We start from the raw sequence: 15,577 nt of genomic DNA on the forward strand, positions 1-15,577 counted from the left end.
GAGAGATAATGTTGAGAGACGGTCGGAAAGGCAGACATTGTTTAAGGCAGCAGAGAGATTGAGAAGAACAAGCATAGATTAATAGTTAGCATGACAAGTAGATGAAATGCAGTTGCTGACATTGAGCTGCCTCAGTAGAGTGCAGAGGTCAGAAGCTAGATTGAAGAGGATCCTGGGGGTTGTATGTGTTAAGGAGCTCAGTGAGTTGATTGAAAATGACATGCTTTAGAAGGTAGACAGGACAAAGGTTGGCAGGGCAGTTAGGATCTAGGCCCGGTTTCTCAAGGATAAGGATGACAGCAACCAACTTGTAGTATGATGGAAAAGTGGCGCCGCCAAGAGAGGAGTTGAGGAGGGAAGTAAGATGTGGAGCAACAATGTGAGCTATGAGTTTCACTATGTGTGGGGATAGAGGGTCGATGGGGGCACATTAAGGGTTAGCCCTGTGGAGAAGGTGAAGAACTCATGTGGGAACATTGTCGCAGGAGAGGAGAGAAGAGGTGGTGGAGAAAAGTGAGAGGAACAACAGTGGTTTAGGTCAAAAAGGTAGACAGGGAATTCGGAGGAGGGAAACCTGTGCTTGGTAATGGACGTTGTAAATGGAGAGATTATAGTGCAAGTAGGCTTAGAGATTGAAGCAACAACGATGGAATGATCAGAGGAAGAGGAAGCTGTTGATATGTCAGAGCTGGAGAGTTGAAAGGAGATGCGAATAAGGTGAAGGGAGTTTCCATTTAAAATGGTGGGGAAAGAGTGGACAAAAGAGTATGAGTGGTAAAGGAGAAGTAGACTAAACTCAGTGGATAAAGGAGTGGAGAGAGAGAGTGGAGATTAAAATCCCCAGTTACAATGAGGTGATGATGGGAAGGAAGGGAGTCAATTAATTTGGAGAAGTGGTCAATACAATAACCAGCTGGTCCAAGTGGCTAATTGAGAAATAGGAATGCAATAGAAAGTAGTGATTGTGAAGACAGTGTATTTAACAGAGGTAGAACTAACAGGGGATAGTGAAGTTGGAGAGCTAGGAAGTTTGGAAGATGCAAACAGTCTTACATAACAACCTCTATCAGTTGGGTGGGAAGAGTGGGTGACGGTATAGGCAGGGTCATGAAGGGCAGCAAGGGTTGCAGAGTCTGCGCAAGGAATCCAAGTTTCCAAAAGGGTATTGAGGTCAAGAGAGGGAGAATGGGAAAGAAGAAAGTTACAGATACATTGTACATTCCAAAGAGCAATATAAAGAGAGTAAGATGAGGAAGCCTACTGATGTTGAGTCTTTGTAGTAGAGCGGCACTGGGGGTAGATGTGGAAAGAGGAAGTGTGATGAAAGATAGGGTTGAAGGTTTTGTGAATAGAGAGTGTTGGCAAACGATAAGAGGAGTGGCATTGAGGAAAAAAGATGAAAGTGAAAGGAGTTGAAATGGTGTTGAGCAGAGGAAAATGAAGAAAGAAGTAGAAGGAGTAGTAGTCTGATCATTCCTTTCTGTAAAAAGGGTTTTGTTTATAACCCCATCGCTATCAGCAAATTTCTCTTCTGAATATTGCAAGCAAAATATTTTCCAGCAAAACCCGGGTTTAGGAGCGGTTTCACTAACTTATATCATTGTTTTATTCTTAATGTTATCATTGAGAAATATCACATGGTAAGGGGTGGGAAGTTGAAGTTTTCTTTCTTGGACCTTGGGAAGCCTTTACATTCAAAAGATAGTAATGTGTTTTGGGGAAATTTGGATGTGCCAGGGGTCTCTAGAGGGTTGACTTCATTGAATCCAACAGTGTTAGGCTAACAGCTACACAGCAGTATGGTGCAGTAGGTCAGGAGGTTTTCCGCAGATTTTACTGCAAGTAAAGAGATCAAACAAGGTTGCTCCTTAGCCTTCCTGCTGTTTGTTCTATTTCTTTAGGACTTTGATATCTCTAATTCTTCTTTTTAAAGTGAATCCCCTGTTGCCACAGTGCACTCCCTTTGATGCACATTTAGATGCTAATGATACAGCCCTACTGTACTTAATGACAGGCAGCCTCAGGAAACTCTAATTTATGCACATAAGTACTCTAGAGGTTGCAGTTTGAAATTGAACAAGCAAAAAATAAAAATTGCCTGACTGTGTTCAAGACCAGGGTGTGCTCAATGATGTTGTACGACAACAATATTTGGGGATATTCAGGGCTCCCACAATTTACACCGAATATCGTATTACACTTAAAACTGGGAATGTTAGCTAAAAAGTTCCAACTGAGGTCACAGAATTTTCTATTGAAAGCCCATTTTGGTTACTTTAAGAATCAAAATATTCATACGCCAGTGGGAGAAAGAGCAGAATTAATCGGGAAAAACAAGTTTGTATAGTATCATGAGGGCTGCAAACTATTTGTAAAATGTGTATTTGAGAATCTGGGGGCACTCCAGTTTTTCCCCAATAATCTCCTCAGACCTGCAGTGAGACAGGGAAGAAGACAGGAGTAATGGACACCATTTCACCACATTCAAAATGTATACAAGACTGTGCGTGCCAGAGGGTGACATGTGTGCAATCAAATATTCAGAGTGTAGGAGAATTATCGCAATCATGTGTTTAAATATGCTCTCATTAAATTAACAGAGGAATTGGGCCAGGATTCTGAGAGTTGTCTCTGTGAAATGGAGTAGATGAAGACTTGGAGCATGATTATTAATCTCTGAATATTTTAATAATTAGCAGAATTGTTAAAAACCTTTTTTCAAGAAATGTAATATTTAGAGTTATCGAGAATATTAGTCTTTTCTGATGAATTTTAAGTATTTGATTTTTTATGTATAACGTTTATGATTTGCTAAACAATGACTTTTACTGCAATTTAGTTTGGCCTGAATTGTATAAATTGTTGTTTTTAGAGTGTGCCGTATTGTTTTATTCAAGTCATTAGAGAAATCAGATTGTTTACATAAAAGCTCTGATTCATGAATTATTTGTGCCGAAAAACAGGGATTTGCAGGCAGAATGGCGCACAAATAACATTTCTTTCGGCGCAAATAATCCATGAATCCGGGGTGTACATCCATGAGCAAGAAGAAAGGGACACTCTGGAAAAAAGGAGAGGTAATAGGTGAGGTACAAAGAAAAATGAATATCCAATCATCCCAACCACGGCAGATACATACTGGCAGGCAATTAGTGAAAACATGGATGTGTAGTATAATGTACAAATTGTTAAGTTAAGTTAACTTATCCAAACACTTTACATTCATCAGAACTTTAAGTCCTCAGTAAAGGGTTAAACTTTTGTCTGACCAGCATGTTTAATTTCACAGCCGACATAGATTTTAAAAAATATTGAGAAAAGTGAGGCTTGTCAAATTTCATAAGCAAGGGAACACAGCTCCAAGTTAAACCAATAAGGTTTTAAGACATGATGGTTTAACTATTGGCGATGCACACAACCTCCTTTAAATGAAAGCTCATAATACTGAACCTAAAGGTACTTCGCAAGTGGATGAAAGTACAATAGGTGATCTGATGGTGATATATAAAGGTGGTGATTAGTAAATACAGCAATCTCGGAATAAATTGGCTCGAAACTGAAATCTAAATTCACCCCAGACATGCCAGTAATGGTCATCAGCACCTCATGCAGGGATGCTAGCCAATCAGAAAGCTCAGAATGTGGGCTGTATTCTCTGGTATAAGCCCAACTTTGGAGGGCCCCGGAACTGCTCCTCATGCTGCGTTTAGCAACTGCGAGTAAGCACATGCTGGTGGGTGCTAAAGGATAAAATAAATTATAAATAACAAAATAATTATCTTAATTGTAATCAACATAAATATTGACATCCTCTCCCACACACAGCATGGCAAGGCTGACTGAAGGAAAGTATACTTTTTTAATGTATAATTTCCTTCAGCGTTTAGCACCCGCTTGTGCTTACTCAAGGGTGCTTACTGGCGGGTGCCAATGGAGATATGCACCTTGGTGTTTAGACTATTCTGCCAGGAATAATAGTGCCACGCGCACTATGGAACTATGATTCCCTTCTGGCTCCTCACTTGGGCAGAGGTTGGTTATTAGGAGGGTCATCCTGCCACCTCTGTGTATATGACCACAATATGGAAATGTGCGAAGATCTGATTATTGATGCTTTATAATGTTGGATGAAGATAATTAAACAGCTTTGCATTAACTCGCAAGGAGTCTATACATATTTTACAGCAGATCAAAATATCATCAGTAATCCTTCAGACAAGGATGGAAATATTGTTATTGTGAACAAAGAAAGGAATCCTAAAGAAACATTTTGTCAATTAAATATTGTTGTTTGTTATACTCGATTATCAATGTTGATGATGAATTCAAACTAAAATATGGCCTGATGCTGCACAACTGGTTCGGAATGGTGTCCTTGACAGGTTTAAAAAAATATCTTGACAGAACCATGTCCATTCATACCAATGATTTATTTCTAGCCAAAAAGTGGTTCATTTCCCTGTGCGACTGTTCTTCCCTCCTATTTTAGAAGACACTACATATTTGTTGATAAAGGTACAGTATTTACACTTGCAGGAAACATCTCATGATGACATTGGGATGACCTTGGGTGTTTCCTATCCATTTTCTCAGCATCAAATAGGTTAATTACTAATCCTAACTGATCACCTGTGTCAGATTACCTGGGGCAGGTCAATGGCTATCCATCAAGCAATATCATTGCCATGGTCATTATTACTTTTGCTATGCCCCAGGTCCTCCCACGCCATACAAAGCAGTCACTGGTTATTACCGGTGGAAAACACAAATCGACTTTTTCCTATCCCCTACTTGAAGTGGACACAAGGCATTTCCTGCATTCATGGCCAGTGGTGACAATGTAAAGGACATGGTCAACAGCAATGCCCTGGAATCCACAGAGTGATCCATGGTTGCCACCACCCTTTCCTTAAACCAGTGGCCAACTTCCCTTGGCCTTCGGCTATGGCCCGATGCACATAGGTCTCCATTGGGTCAGTATGAATATTAGTTTTGCTATTATCGTTGTGCTCCTTGAAAACCATGCTGGTTTATTGGTGGTCAAGAGAATCAAAAGGGGTGTATTGCAACTTTCATGGGCACTTCACAATAACTCTCACGGTCAGGAGGAACTTTGGGGTATTGAATATGGCAGCACAATAGACATGCCCCTTTTGGCTTTAAAAAACCCATGGACCCCAGTCTCTGTCTGCTGATTTGGAGTGAACCTGGGCCTCTGTAGCTGGCACCCTGTCCAATGACCTGAAACGTTGCTTACAGATCTGAAGATGTGCCTGGGAAGGCCCATAGAAGAGTCCAGTCACAGTATGATGGGTCTTGCAGTCCCAACAACGGGTCAGTGTTGAACCTTGAAGCCAGCTTGACCCAACATTCACCAGATAGATTAGAAACGGTTGGGATGAGTATTCTTAATATTCATTCAACTTTGACAACAGATTCAAAGTCATCTTTCTTTCAAATATGAGATACCTTAATTTATTTATTTTTTTCTTTAAGAGGAGTTAGGTACACAGCTCTTCCAAATTACCCAAGGGGCAGTCCACTTCACCCAGCAGGAAACAATTAAAACTACTTGTTCACCATGAAAAGTATAATCTGAAGTATGGTAGCCTCATTGTAGCGATTGCTTCATTTGCTTAATTCTATAACGTTTTTGAATTGCTACTTTGAAGGAGTAAATGGAATGAACCCAATGCCAATTCATAAGTAATAAAGTCTTGACATATATCTATAATTTGCAAACTTCACAACATACTCCTGGGGTACCAAGCCTGGGTTTTCAAAAGGGCATTCTCTGATGGTGTCCATTTAGACACTGAGTAGACAACCAAAGTAAAGTAAGCATATTCCCCAACCAGGATACAAGTTGGAAATCTCAGCCAACACAGATAATGATCCATATGTATATTCAATTTGCTGAAATATTTTTTAACCACAATAGAATTAACAATCCACTATTCATACATTTAATGGATTGCTATTGATATTGCGTTTCTATTTCATAAATCATTAGTATGTTTGGATTACCCTTTATTAGGACAGTACAGTATTCATATTTAATTGTTTTAAATCGTTCCAGCGTCCTCTGTTAATCAGATTCTTGAGGCCCTTTAGTTAATGTATGTTTGTAAAAGGACTATTATGAGTATTGTAAATCTCTGGTATCACACAGAAGCCTTTACACTTCCATAGTTGCCAAGATGACCCATTCCAATCTGTAGGTGCTTATCCAGTCCTTTTATTTTGCTTTGCATTCTGGGACTTGTAGCTCTAGTTTGCCCATAATAGAACGTGGACTACAAGTTCCAGAATGCAAAGAAAAAACCGGACTGGATTAACACCTACAGATTAGAATGGGTCATGTTGTCAACTATTCACTTTCTCTCCACTACACTTTGCTCTAACTTTCTCAAATAAGGTATTGCTCCTTAGGGGTTCCTGATAAAACAAACTGGCTACAGTATAATACTTTAAAACTGGGGCAGTGAGGAGGTCTGACCTCTGAAAGACACATCTAGTACACGTATTAGACTAATCAATAAGACACTGACATTAAACATTTACATTTGCTGATGTCTCCAAAGGACTAGTGCTTTGTACAAAGACAAGCTTCAACGCATGCTGCATGTGATATGAAGGGGTATGAAAGAACACAATTCCAAATAGCTGAGTCTGTGGTCTCTTTCCATGCATATTTGAGGTAAGGCTACTGATACGAACATTGAAGCCTGGCTTACCTATTCATTTCACCTGTTAAAAGCAGTAGTTGGCTTGACAAACATACTGATGTATATGGCTAAGCAATAGACATTAGCGGGGGCTGTGACCAGTTACCTGTAAGGGCATAGATTCACAGGTGGAAAGATCAGGCGCATCCTAGATTTAGGGCCCATCACCTCATGCAGGAACCGCAGGTGGGGTCAGCTCGCACTGTTTCTGATGGTGGCATTTTTTTGTTTTGTGGTATACTACAGCAGGTAAAATTGTTGCAGTGTATCAGAGCCATTTTATTTTTCACTGCTCTTACTTTAAACAATTTCATTTTTGCAAAGATAATTTGATGATGTAAATATAAGACTACATTATACCAGCCACTGGTTAAGAGGAATTGAAGCTAGCTTATTGGAAGGCAATGGAAATCAAGGGAGAAAGAAAAAAAACTATTATGGAAAGAAAAGAACCAAGATGTTAAGAAATGAGAGGCTTGCTCTGACTATGGCCCATGGTGCAGACAATAGACAATATCAAATGAAAAATTATACTGTTTGGACAATTATAATGCATTTGTATTTCCACACTTCAGTAATCATAAGCAAAACAAGATCATGTGAAGTGCAACATTTTGATGGCTTAACTACTGTGTAGGAAAAATGTTATGTGATTGAGCATCATTCTCAGAAAAATTATGTGCTAAATAGCAATGTAAACATTGCATGATATGTTATCCGGTCCCTTATCTCTTGGCACTTACTGGTCATAACACATATTGTTTTGTTTTGTTTACTCTGGAATGATTCTTTAAATAAAACACTCCAATGAACTAAGATTTTTTCAGTAATGCAATCATGTTCCAGGTTATGATTAAATAATACCTTTTGGATCAGTTAAAATGGAACCAAAGGCGCTGATGACCACGTCTGCCTTTAGATGAACTATCTGTTCTTCATCTTCAATCCATGTGCCAGAACTATCCTGCTCTGTGCGAACAAATTCCATCGAAACCACTTTCCCAGCTTTCAAGATCACCTTCCGAGGAGAGAGGAAAGGGAGGAACTCACATTTTTCCTCTTTTGCCAGCTCCATCTGTTGGAACAAACAAAATGTATTTAATAGTGTTTACATGTAGCTAAACAGGTTACCATTTCTTATAAAGTTGGATTGGCACACAGTACAAAAGTACTATATCACTTTCATCTGTGGATGTTTGCAAGCTGTACAGTCATCTCAGGGAGCAGAAACAGCTTTATGTTTGAAACTAATTTACATTATACATTGTACACATGATTTATTATAAATAGAACACATGCTTGCTATAACAAAGTGTTTGGATGGTATCTGTGTATAATGTTTTCCCCCCACTCTCTTTTAGCAATGGTGCAGAACCTGCAAAGCTTATCTATTAAAATACAAATGGAATACAAGCTTAATAAACATGAAGAAAAATACACCAGGGGCCTAGTGCTCTGCTTATGCACATAAAGAGAGAACATTTGCAATACATTTGAAGGGAAAGTCCAACCTGTACTACTGGAAATCCATGTGTTTAAAAGTCATGTGGCAACCCATTGAATAATGTTTCTTTCCATAATAGTTACGGATTTATGAAATGAATTAACGTTTCTCGATGTAAATATGCCATTGCATACAAGCTGTTTGCAACTAATGTTCAAATTAAACTGTGCGCGCAATCAAATATGTGAGAAGGAATTCAAAATGTGTTGCAAGTGCAGAAAATAATGTATGTGGTATATAGCCTTATGTTACAGTTGGAAGTGGGAGAAATGTTTTAACATTTGAAATTATATCCCAAATATATGGTCCCTTTAAGAACCATTGAGCGAAAATGTATTACTGAACACATGATTTCTAAGTCATGAATCTGCCTTGTGCTTATTCAGGCCTTTCATCCACCCATCATCTGATAAACCCACCAAGTGGACTGCACCCACTACCACAAATGTTCACTATAGAAAAGCAGCCAAGACATACCATGATATATACATTCTCACAAAAGGTTATTTTGATGGTATGTGGAAGGATCTAAAACAGCATGTGGCCTCTCCCCAGTGCTTAGTGACTGACATTTGCATTTTTTAATACAATTATTGATTCCACTTAGATTTCAAAGTGTAACTTCTAGCTCAGTCATAAAACACCATCTATCCATGCCTAGTGGATGGTTTTGAATTCCGAGGTCATTTGCCAGCTCTGTACAAGTTAATAATTAAGCTTACATTGACCTCCAGGTATACAAACTTTAATTTAAAATGACCAGTTTAATTTGAACATTAGCAAAACACCATTTTGCTAATATCTAGCCAATAGCTTTCTGAAAGCGAAGACATTTCTGGAGATTTCTCCCAGAGCCAAAACATGATATATTAATATATATCAATAATTGATAAATTAACATATTTTAATAACTTGGGCAAGTTTAATGCTTTGAGAGCATGATACATGTCTACAGATGAGGGTTAACAGTGCAATCTCAAAAATGAATGATGGGAAAATGTCAGAACAAATGCTAGGGGGAAATATGGAATTGACTTAAAAATTAAATAGTACCAACTCTTGTCAGATATCCTAATATGTTGGACCTATTCAGTGGGAATTATGTTCACTGGCAGTGTGAACTCCTGAAGGGAACCAATGGTAAGACTCAACCAATGAAACATGTTTGTGTCAGGTTACACTGTGTAGTACAATTTAGCCTCTATATAAGTCCTATCCCAATAAAAGTAGAGTGAGCTCTTGGATTCTGGAAAGACTGCATATAGGGAAACTCTGCCTGAGAGGATACAATATGAAATGGATAATACCTTGATACAGTGGGAGGACTCCCTTTGGACAGCCTTATTTAGAGGAAACTTTATGTAGGACTTTGCCTAAATAAGACTAGATTCCCTGAGAAGGAGGCAATGCTGAATGGGTGGAGCAGGTGGATTCCATGCCAGTTCAGCGCATTAAAAGAGAAATGGAGGAGTGAGAATAAAAACCTCAATAAACTTAGATCCACATCATCAGAAATAATTTCCTGTGTAGGCCACTGATGGGGGTTTAAGGCCAAATAAGTCACAGGTAGAACTGATTAAAAATGCTATAGAATTTTCAGCACATTATGCATCTTGCTTTCTAACCAGTCAAAGCTACCAGAGAACAGATTTAAAATAGAGTACTGCAACATTTTCTGCATGAACGGCACATTGTCTTTCATAATGGGTAAAATACGCCATACCCTCTGTTTAAACAGGACATTCTCAGACTGGAGCTGTGTACTTATGAACATCATTTCACATTGGGTTAATACATGTTTAAACTGTAGAAGCCATAGTTACTTACAAAGGAGGCGTTCAGAGAAAAGCAACACTATGGTAGTGGGGTGAGAGGGAAATTAGCTTGTCCCAGAAAATTATGCAATTTAAAATGACCATTAAAACATTTCTAATCAGTGTACAAAAGAGAGAGGACCCTATATTAGGTGAACTCAAATTGCTTAGTAGGATTGATGTGGATTATTTGCTTCCCATTCAGAGAAATAAATCTTCATGTTGAAGTGACTTATAAATAAACCTACATTACCTGGACTTCAAATAGAAACACAGCTTTGCTATCATTCCAGCATATAAATTCTACCACCACAATTTCTTGCATTTAACATGAATGTCTACACTAGAAGCCAACAGCACCATATATGCACATCAAATGTTATAATATGTTTGTGTGTCTGTTCGAAATGTACAGCAAACCTCAAAAGGTATCAAATATACATGTTTCTAATTTTATTTTTAAGCTTTTTGTGAAAAGTATCAAATATAAATATACATTTGTCTAATTATTTTTTCTAAGTATGAATGAACGTGCAAAGCACAGGTACAATTGCTAGTGATAAATAATGAGGAAATGTATAATGAATTGTCCATATTTATGTCTGATTTTGTTTGAAGTTGATTTTCTCTGACACCAATAGTTGTCAATGGCTAAGAGAAACTCAAATTGAGGTGCTGATTCATGGAACAAACGTGCGCCGAAAATATTTGCGCAAGCAGGCGCAAGCGCCAAAAAACAGGCGCACGCGCACGCGTGCGATTCATGGAAGTCCCTGCGCGTGTTTTCCTCGGGATGTGTGCCAAACGTCACTGCAACATCCCGAAAGGCGTGCGCGACTCGCACAGTGAAAGCGCACAACCTCGGCGCATACAACAGAAAGTGGACGGAACACAGGGCGTAACGCGCGGAATGGGGAACAACGCGCAAAAATAAGGGCGTATCTGAGGATGTACTGCATGGAAGCAGACGGAACGCCCACACGCACTCGAACCACACGTATTCATGGAATGGAATAGGGCAAAGCCACGCACAGCCAAAGACACGCACAAGTCGAAACACGTCCGCCACACGAAGGCAGGCGGTAGCGTCCCTACGCATTACAAAAGTGGCAACATACAGCAATTGGGCTTGTGCGAGCGGGGCACGTGTATTTCGGGGGTGCGCGGGATGAGCGGGGTACGTGTATTTCGGGGGTGCGCGGGAAGTTACACACGCGATTGAGCGGGGTACATGTATTTCAGGGTTGCGCGGGAAGTTACACATGCGATTGAGCGGGGTACGTGTATTTCGGGGTTGCGCGGGAAGTTACACACGCGATTGAGCGGGGTACGTGTATTTCGCGGGTGTGCGGGAAGTCACACACGCGATTGAGCGGGGTACGTGTATTTCGGGGGTGCGCGGGAAGTTACACACGCGATTGAGCGGGGTACGTGTATTTCGGGGTTGGGCGGGAAGTCACACACGCGATTGAGAGGGGTACGTGTATTACGGGGTTGCGGGGGAAGTTACACACGCGATTGAGCGGGGTACGTGCATATCAGGGGTCTGCGGAAAGTATCACACGCGATTCCATCAGGGTACGTGTATTACAGGGGTGCGCGGGAAGTTCCACACGCGAATGTCCAGGCTATGTGTATTTCGGGGTGCGCGGGAAGTTACACACGCGATTGAGCGGGGTACGTGTATTTCGGGGTTGTGCGGGAAGTTACACACGCGATTGAGCGGGGTACGTGTATTTCGGGGGTGTGCGGGAAGTCACACACGCGATTGAGCGGGGTACGTGTATTTCGGGGGTGCGCGGGAAGTTACACACGCGATTGAGCGGGGTACGTGTATTTCGGGGTTGCGCGGGAAGTCACACACGCGATTGAGCAGGGTACGTGTATTACGGGGTTGTGCGGGAAGTTACACACGCGATTGAGCGGAGTACGTGCATATCAGGAGTCTGTGGAAAGTATCACACGCGATTCCATCAGGGTACGTGTATTACAGGGGTGCGCGGGAAGTTCCACACACGAATGTCCAGGCTACGTGTATTTCGGGGTGCGCGGGAAGTTTCACACGCAATTCCATCAGGGTACGTTTATTACAGGGGTGCGCGGGGAGCACCACACGTGAATTGCACGTGTGGGTCCTCCCAGGAGTTCCCTCTACACCCTCCACGGCCCCTGCAGGTGGCTCACACCATAGGGGCCTACCCTGCACATGTCCTGCAGGCACCCCATCCACCATGGCCATGCCCCCCAGCCAACCCACATGTCAACTTGCACTACTGCCCACCAACGCATGTCCCCCTGCAACCCCAGCCACCAGGGGCATCCTCCACCAGGCCCTCACCCATGTCTCCCACCACCCCCACCCCCCAGCACTGTGGGGCACCCTCCACCAGGCCTCAACCCATGTCTCCCACCACCCCCGCCCTCCAGCAGTGCAGGGGCACCCTTCACCAGGCCCCCAACAATGTCCAAATCATGTCCCCACCACCCCCACCCCCAGCACTGTGGGGCACCTGCCAGCAGGCCCCCACCCATGTCCAACTCATGTTTCCCACCACCCCCACCCCCCAGCACTGTGGGGCACCTGCCAGCAGGCCCCCACCCATGTCCAACTCATGTTCCCCACCAGCCCCACCCCCAGCACTGTGGGGCACCTGCCAGCAGGCCCCCACCCATGTCTCCCACCACCCCCACCACTTGCACTGTGGGGCACCAGCCAGCAGGCCCCCACCAATGTCAAACTCATGTTCCCCACCACCCCCACCCCCCAGCACTGTGGGGCACCTGCCAGCAAGCCCCCACCCATGTCTCCCACCACCCCCACCCCCCAGCACTGTGGGGCACCTGCCAGCAGGCCCCCACCCATGTCCAACTCATGTTCCCCACCACCCCCACCCCCCAGCACTGTGGGGCACCTGCCAGCAGGCCCCCACCCATGTCTCCCACCACCCCCACACCCCAGCACTGTGGGACACCTGCCAGCAGGACCCCACCCATGTCCAACTCATGTTCCCCACCACCCCCACCCCCCAGCACTGTGGGGTACCTGCCAGCAGGCCCCCACCCATGTCTCCCATCACCCCCACCCCCCAGCACTGTGGGGCACCTGCCAGCAGGCCCCCACCCATGTCCAACTCATGTTCCCCACGACCCCCACCCCCCAGCACTGTGGGGCACCTGCTAGCAGGCTCCCACCCATGTCCAACTCATGTTCCCCACCACCCCCACCCCCTAGCACTGTGGGGCACCTGCCAGCAGGCCACCACCCAAGTCTCCCACCACCCCCACCCCTTGCACTGTGGGGCACCTGCCAGCAGGCCCCCACCCATGTCCAACTCATGTTCGCCACCACCCCCACCCCCCAGCACTGTGGGGCACCTGCCAGCAGGCCCCCACCCATGTCTCCCACCGCCCCCACCCCCCAGCACTGTGGGGCACCTGCCAGCAGGCCCCCACCCATGTCCAACTCATGTTCCCCACCACCCCCACCCCCCAGCACTGTGGGGCACCTACCAGCAGGCCCCCACCCATGTGTCCCACCCCCCCACCCCCCAGCACTGTGGGGCACCTGCCAGCAGGCTCCCACCCATGTCTCCCACCGCCCCCACCCACCAGCACTGTGGGGCACCTGCCAGCAGGCCCCCACCCATGTCCAACTCATGTTCCCCACCACCCCCACCCCCCAGCACTGTGGGGCACCTGCCAGCAAGCCCCCACCCATGTCTCCCACCACCCCCAATCCCCAGCACTGTGGGGCACCTGCCAGCAGGCCCCCACCCATGTCCAACTCATGTTCCCCACCACCCCCACCCCCCAGCACTGTGGGGCACCTGCCAGCAGACCCCCACCCATGTCTCCCACAACCCCCACCCCCCAGCACTGTGGGGCACCTGCCAGCAGGACCCCACCCATGTCCAACTCATGTTCCCCACCACCCCCACCCCCCAGCACTGTGGGGTACATGCCAGCAGGCCCCCACCCATGTCTCACACCACCCGCCCCCCCCAGCACTGTGGGGCACCTGCCAGCAGGCCCCCACCCATGTCGAACTCATGTTCCCCACGACCCCCACCCCCCAGCACTGTGGGGCACCTGCTAGCAGGCTCCCACCCATGTCCAACTCATGTTCCCCACCACCCCCACCCCCTAGCACTGTGGGGCACCTGCCAGCAGACCACCACCCAAGTCTCCCACCACCCCCACCCCTTGCACTGTGGGGCACCTGCCAGCAGGCCCCCACCAATGTCCAACTCATGTTCCCCACCACCCCCACCCCCCAGCACTGTGGGGCACCTGCCAGCAGGCCCCCACCCATGTCTCCCACCGCCCCCACCCCCCAGCACTGTGGGGCACCTGCCAGCAGGCCCCCACCCATGTCCAACTCATGTTCCCCACCACCCCCACCCCCCAGCACTGTGGGGCACCTACCAGCAGGCCCCCACCCATGTCTCCCACCCCCCCACCCCCCAGCACTGTGGGGCACCTGCCAGCAGGCCCCCACCCATGTCTCCCACCGCCCCCACCCCCCAGCACTGTGGAGCACCTGCCAGCAGGCCCCCACCCATGTCCAACTCATGTTCCCGACCACCCCCACCCCCCAGCACTGTGGGGCACCTGCCAGCAGGCCCCCACCCATGTCCAACTCATGTTCCCCACCACCCCCACCCCCCAGCACTGTGGGGCACCTGCCAGCAGGCCTCCACCCATGTCTCCCACCACCCCCACCCCCCAGCACTGTGGGGCACCTGCCAGCAGGCCCCCACCCATGTCTCCCACCGCCCCCACCCCCCAGCACTGTGGGGCACCTGCCAGCAGGCCCCCACCCATGTCCAACTCATGTTCCCCACCACCCCCACCCCCCAGCACTGTGGGGCACCTACCAGCAGGCCCCCACCCATGTGTCCCACCCCCCCACCCCCCAGCACTGTGGGGCACCTGCCAGCAGGCTCCCACCCATGTCTCCCACCGCCCCCACCCACCAGCACTGTGGGGCACCTGCCAGCAGGCCCCCACCCATATCCAACTCATGTTCCCCACCACCCCCACCCCCCAGCACTGTGGGGCACCTGCCAGCAAGCCCCCACCCATGTCTCCCACCACCCCCAATCCCCAGCACTGTGGGGCACCTGCCAGCAGGCCCCCACCCATGTCCAACTCATGTTCCCCACCACCCCCACCCCCCAGCACTGTGGGGCACCTGCCAGCAGACCCCCACCCATGTCTCCCACAACCCCCACCCCCCAGCACTGTGGGGCACCTGCCAGCAGGACCCCACCCATGTCCAACTCATGTTCCCCACCACCCCCACCCCCCAGCACTGTGGGGTACATGCCAGCAGGCCCCCACCCATGTCCAACTCATGTTCCCCACCACCCCCACCCCCCAGCACTGTGGGGCACCTGCCAGCAGACCCCCACCCATGTCTCCCACAACCCCCACCCCCCAGCACTGTGGGGCACCTGCCAGCAGGACCCCACCCATGTCCAACTCATGTTCCCCACCACCCCCACCCCCCAGCACTGTGGGGTACATGC

At 46.8% G+C, this 15,577-nt stretch overlaps 1 protein-coding gene across 1 annotated transcript in view; it reads right to left on the minus strand.

Annotated features, from left to right (window-relative positions):
• DPYD (dihydropyrimidine dehydrogenase) overlaps positions 1–15,577 on the minus strand; it is a 3,651,715-nt gene that overhangs the window by 1,816,829 nt on the left and 1,819,309 nt on the right. The window contains exon 11 of the mRNA XM_069641531.1: positions 7,593–7,803. Coding sequence (XP_069497632.1) covers positions 7,593–7,803 — 211 coding nt within the window. The remainder of the gene's footprint in view (positions 1–7,592; positions 7,804–15,577) is intronic.

The sequence above is a fragment of the Ambystoma mexicanum genome, chromosome 1q (assembly GCF_040938575.1).
Source record: "Ambystoma mexicanum isolate Mex_15411 chromosome 1q, UKY_AmexF1_1, whole genome shotgun sequence".
Taxonomy (NCBI): domain Eukaryota; kingdom Metazoa; phylum Chordata; class Amphibia; order Caudata; family Ambystomatidae; genus Ambystoma; species Ambystoma mexicanum.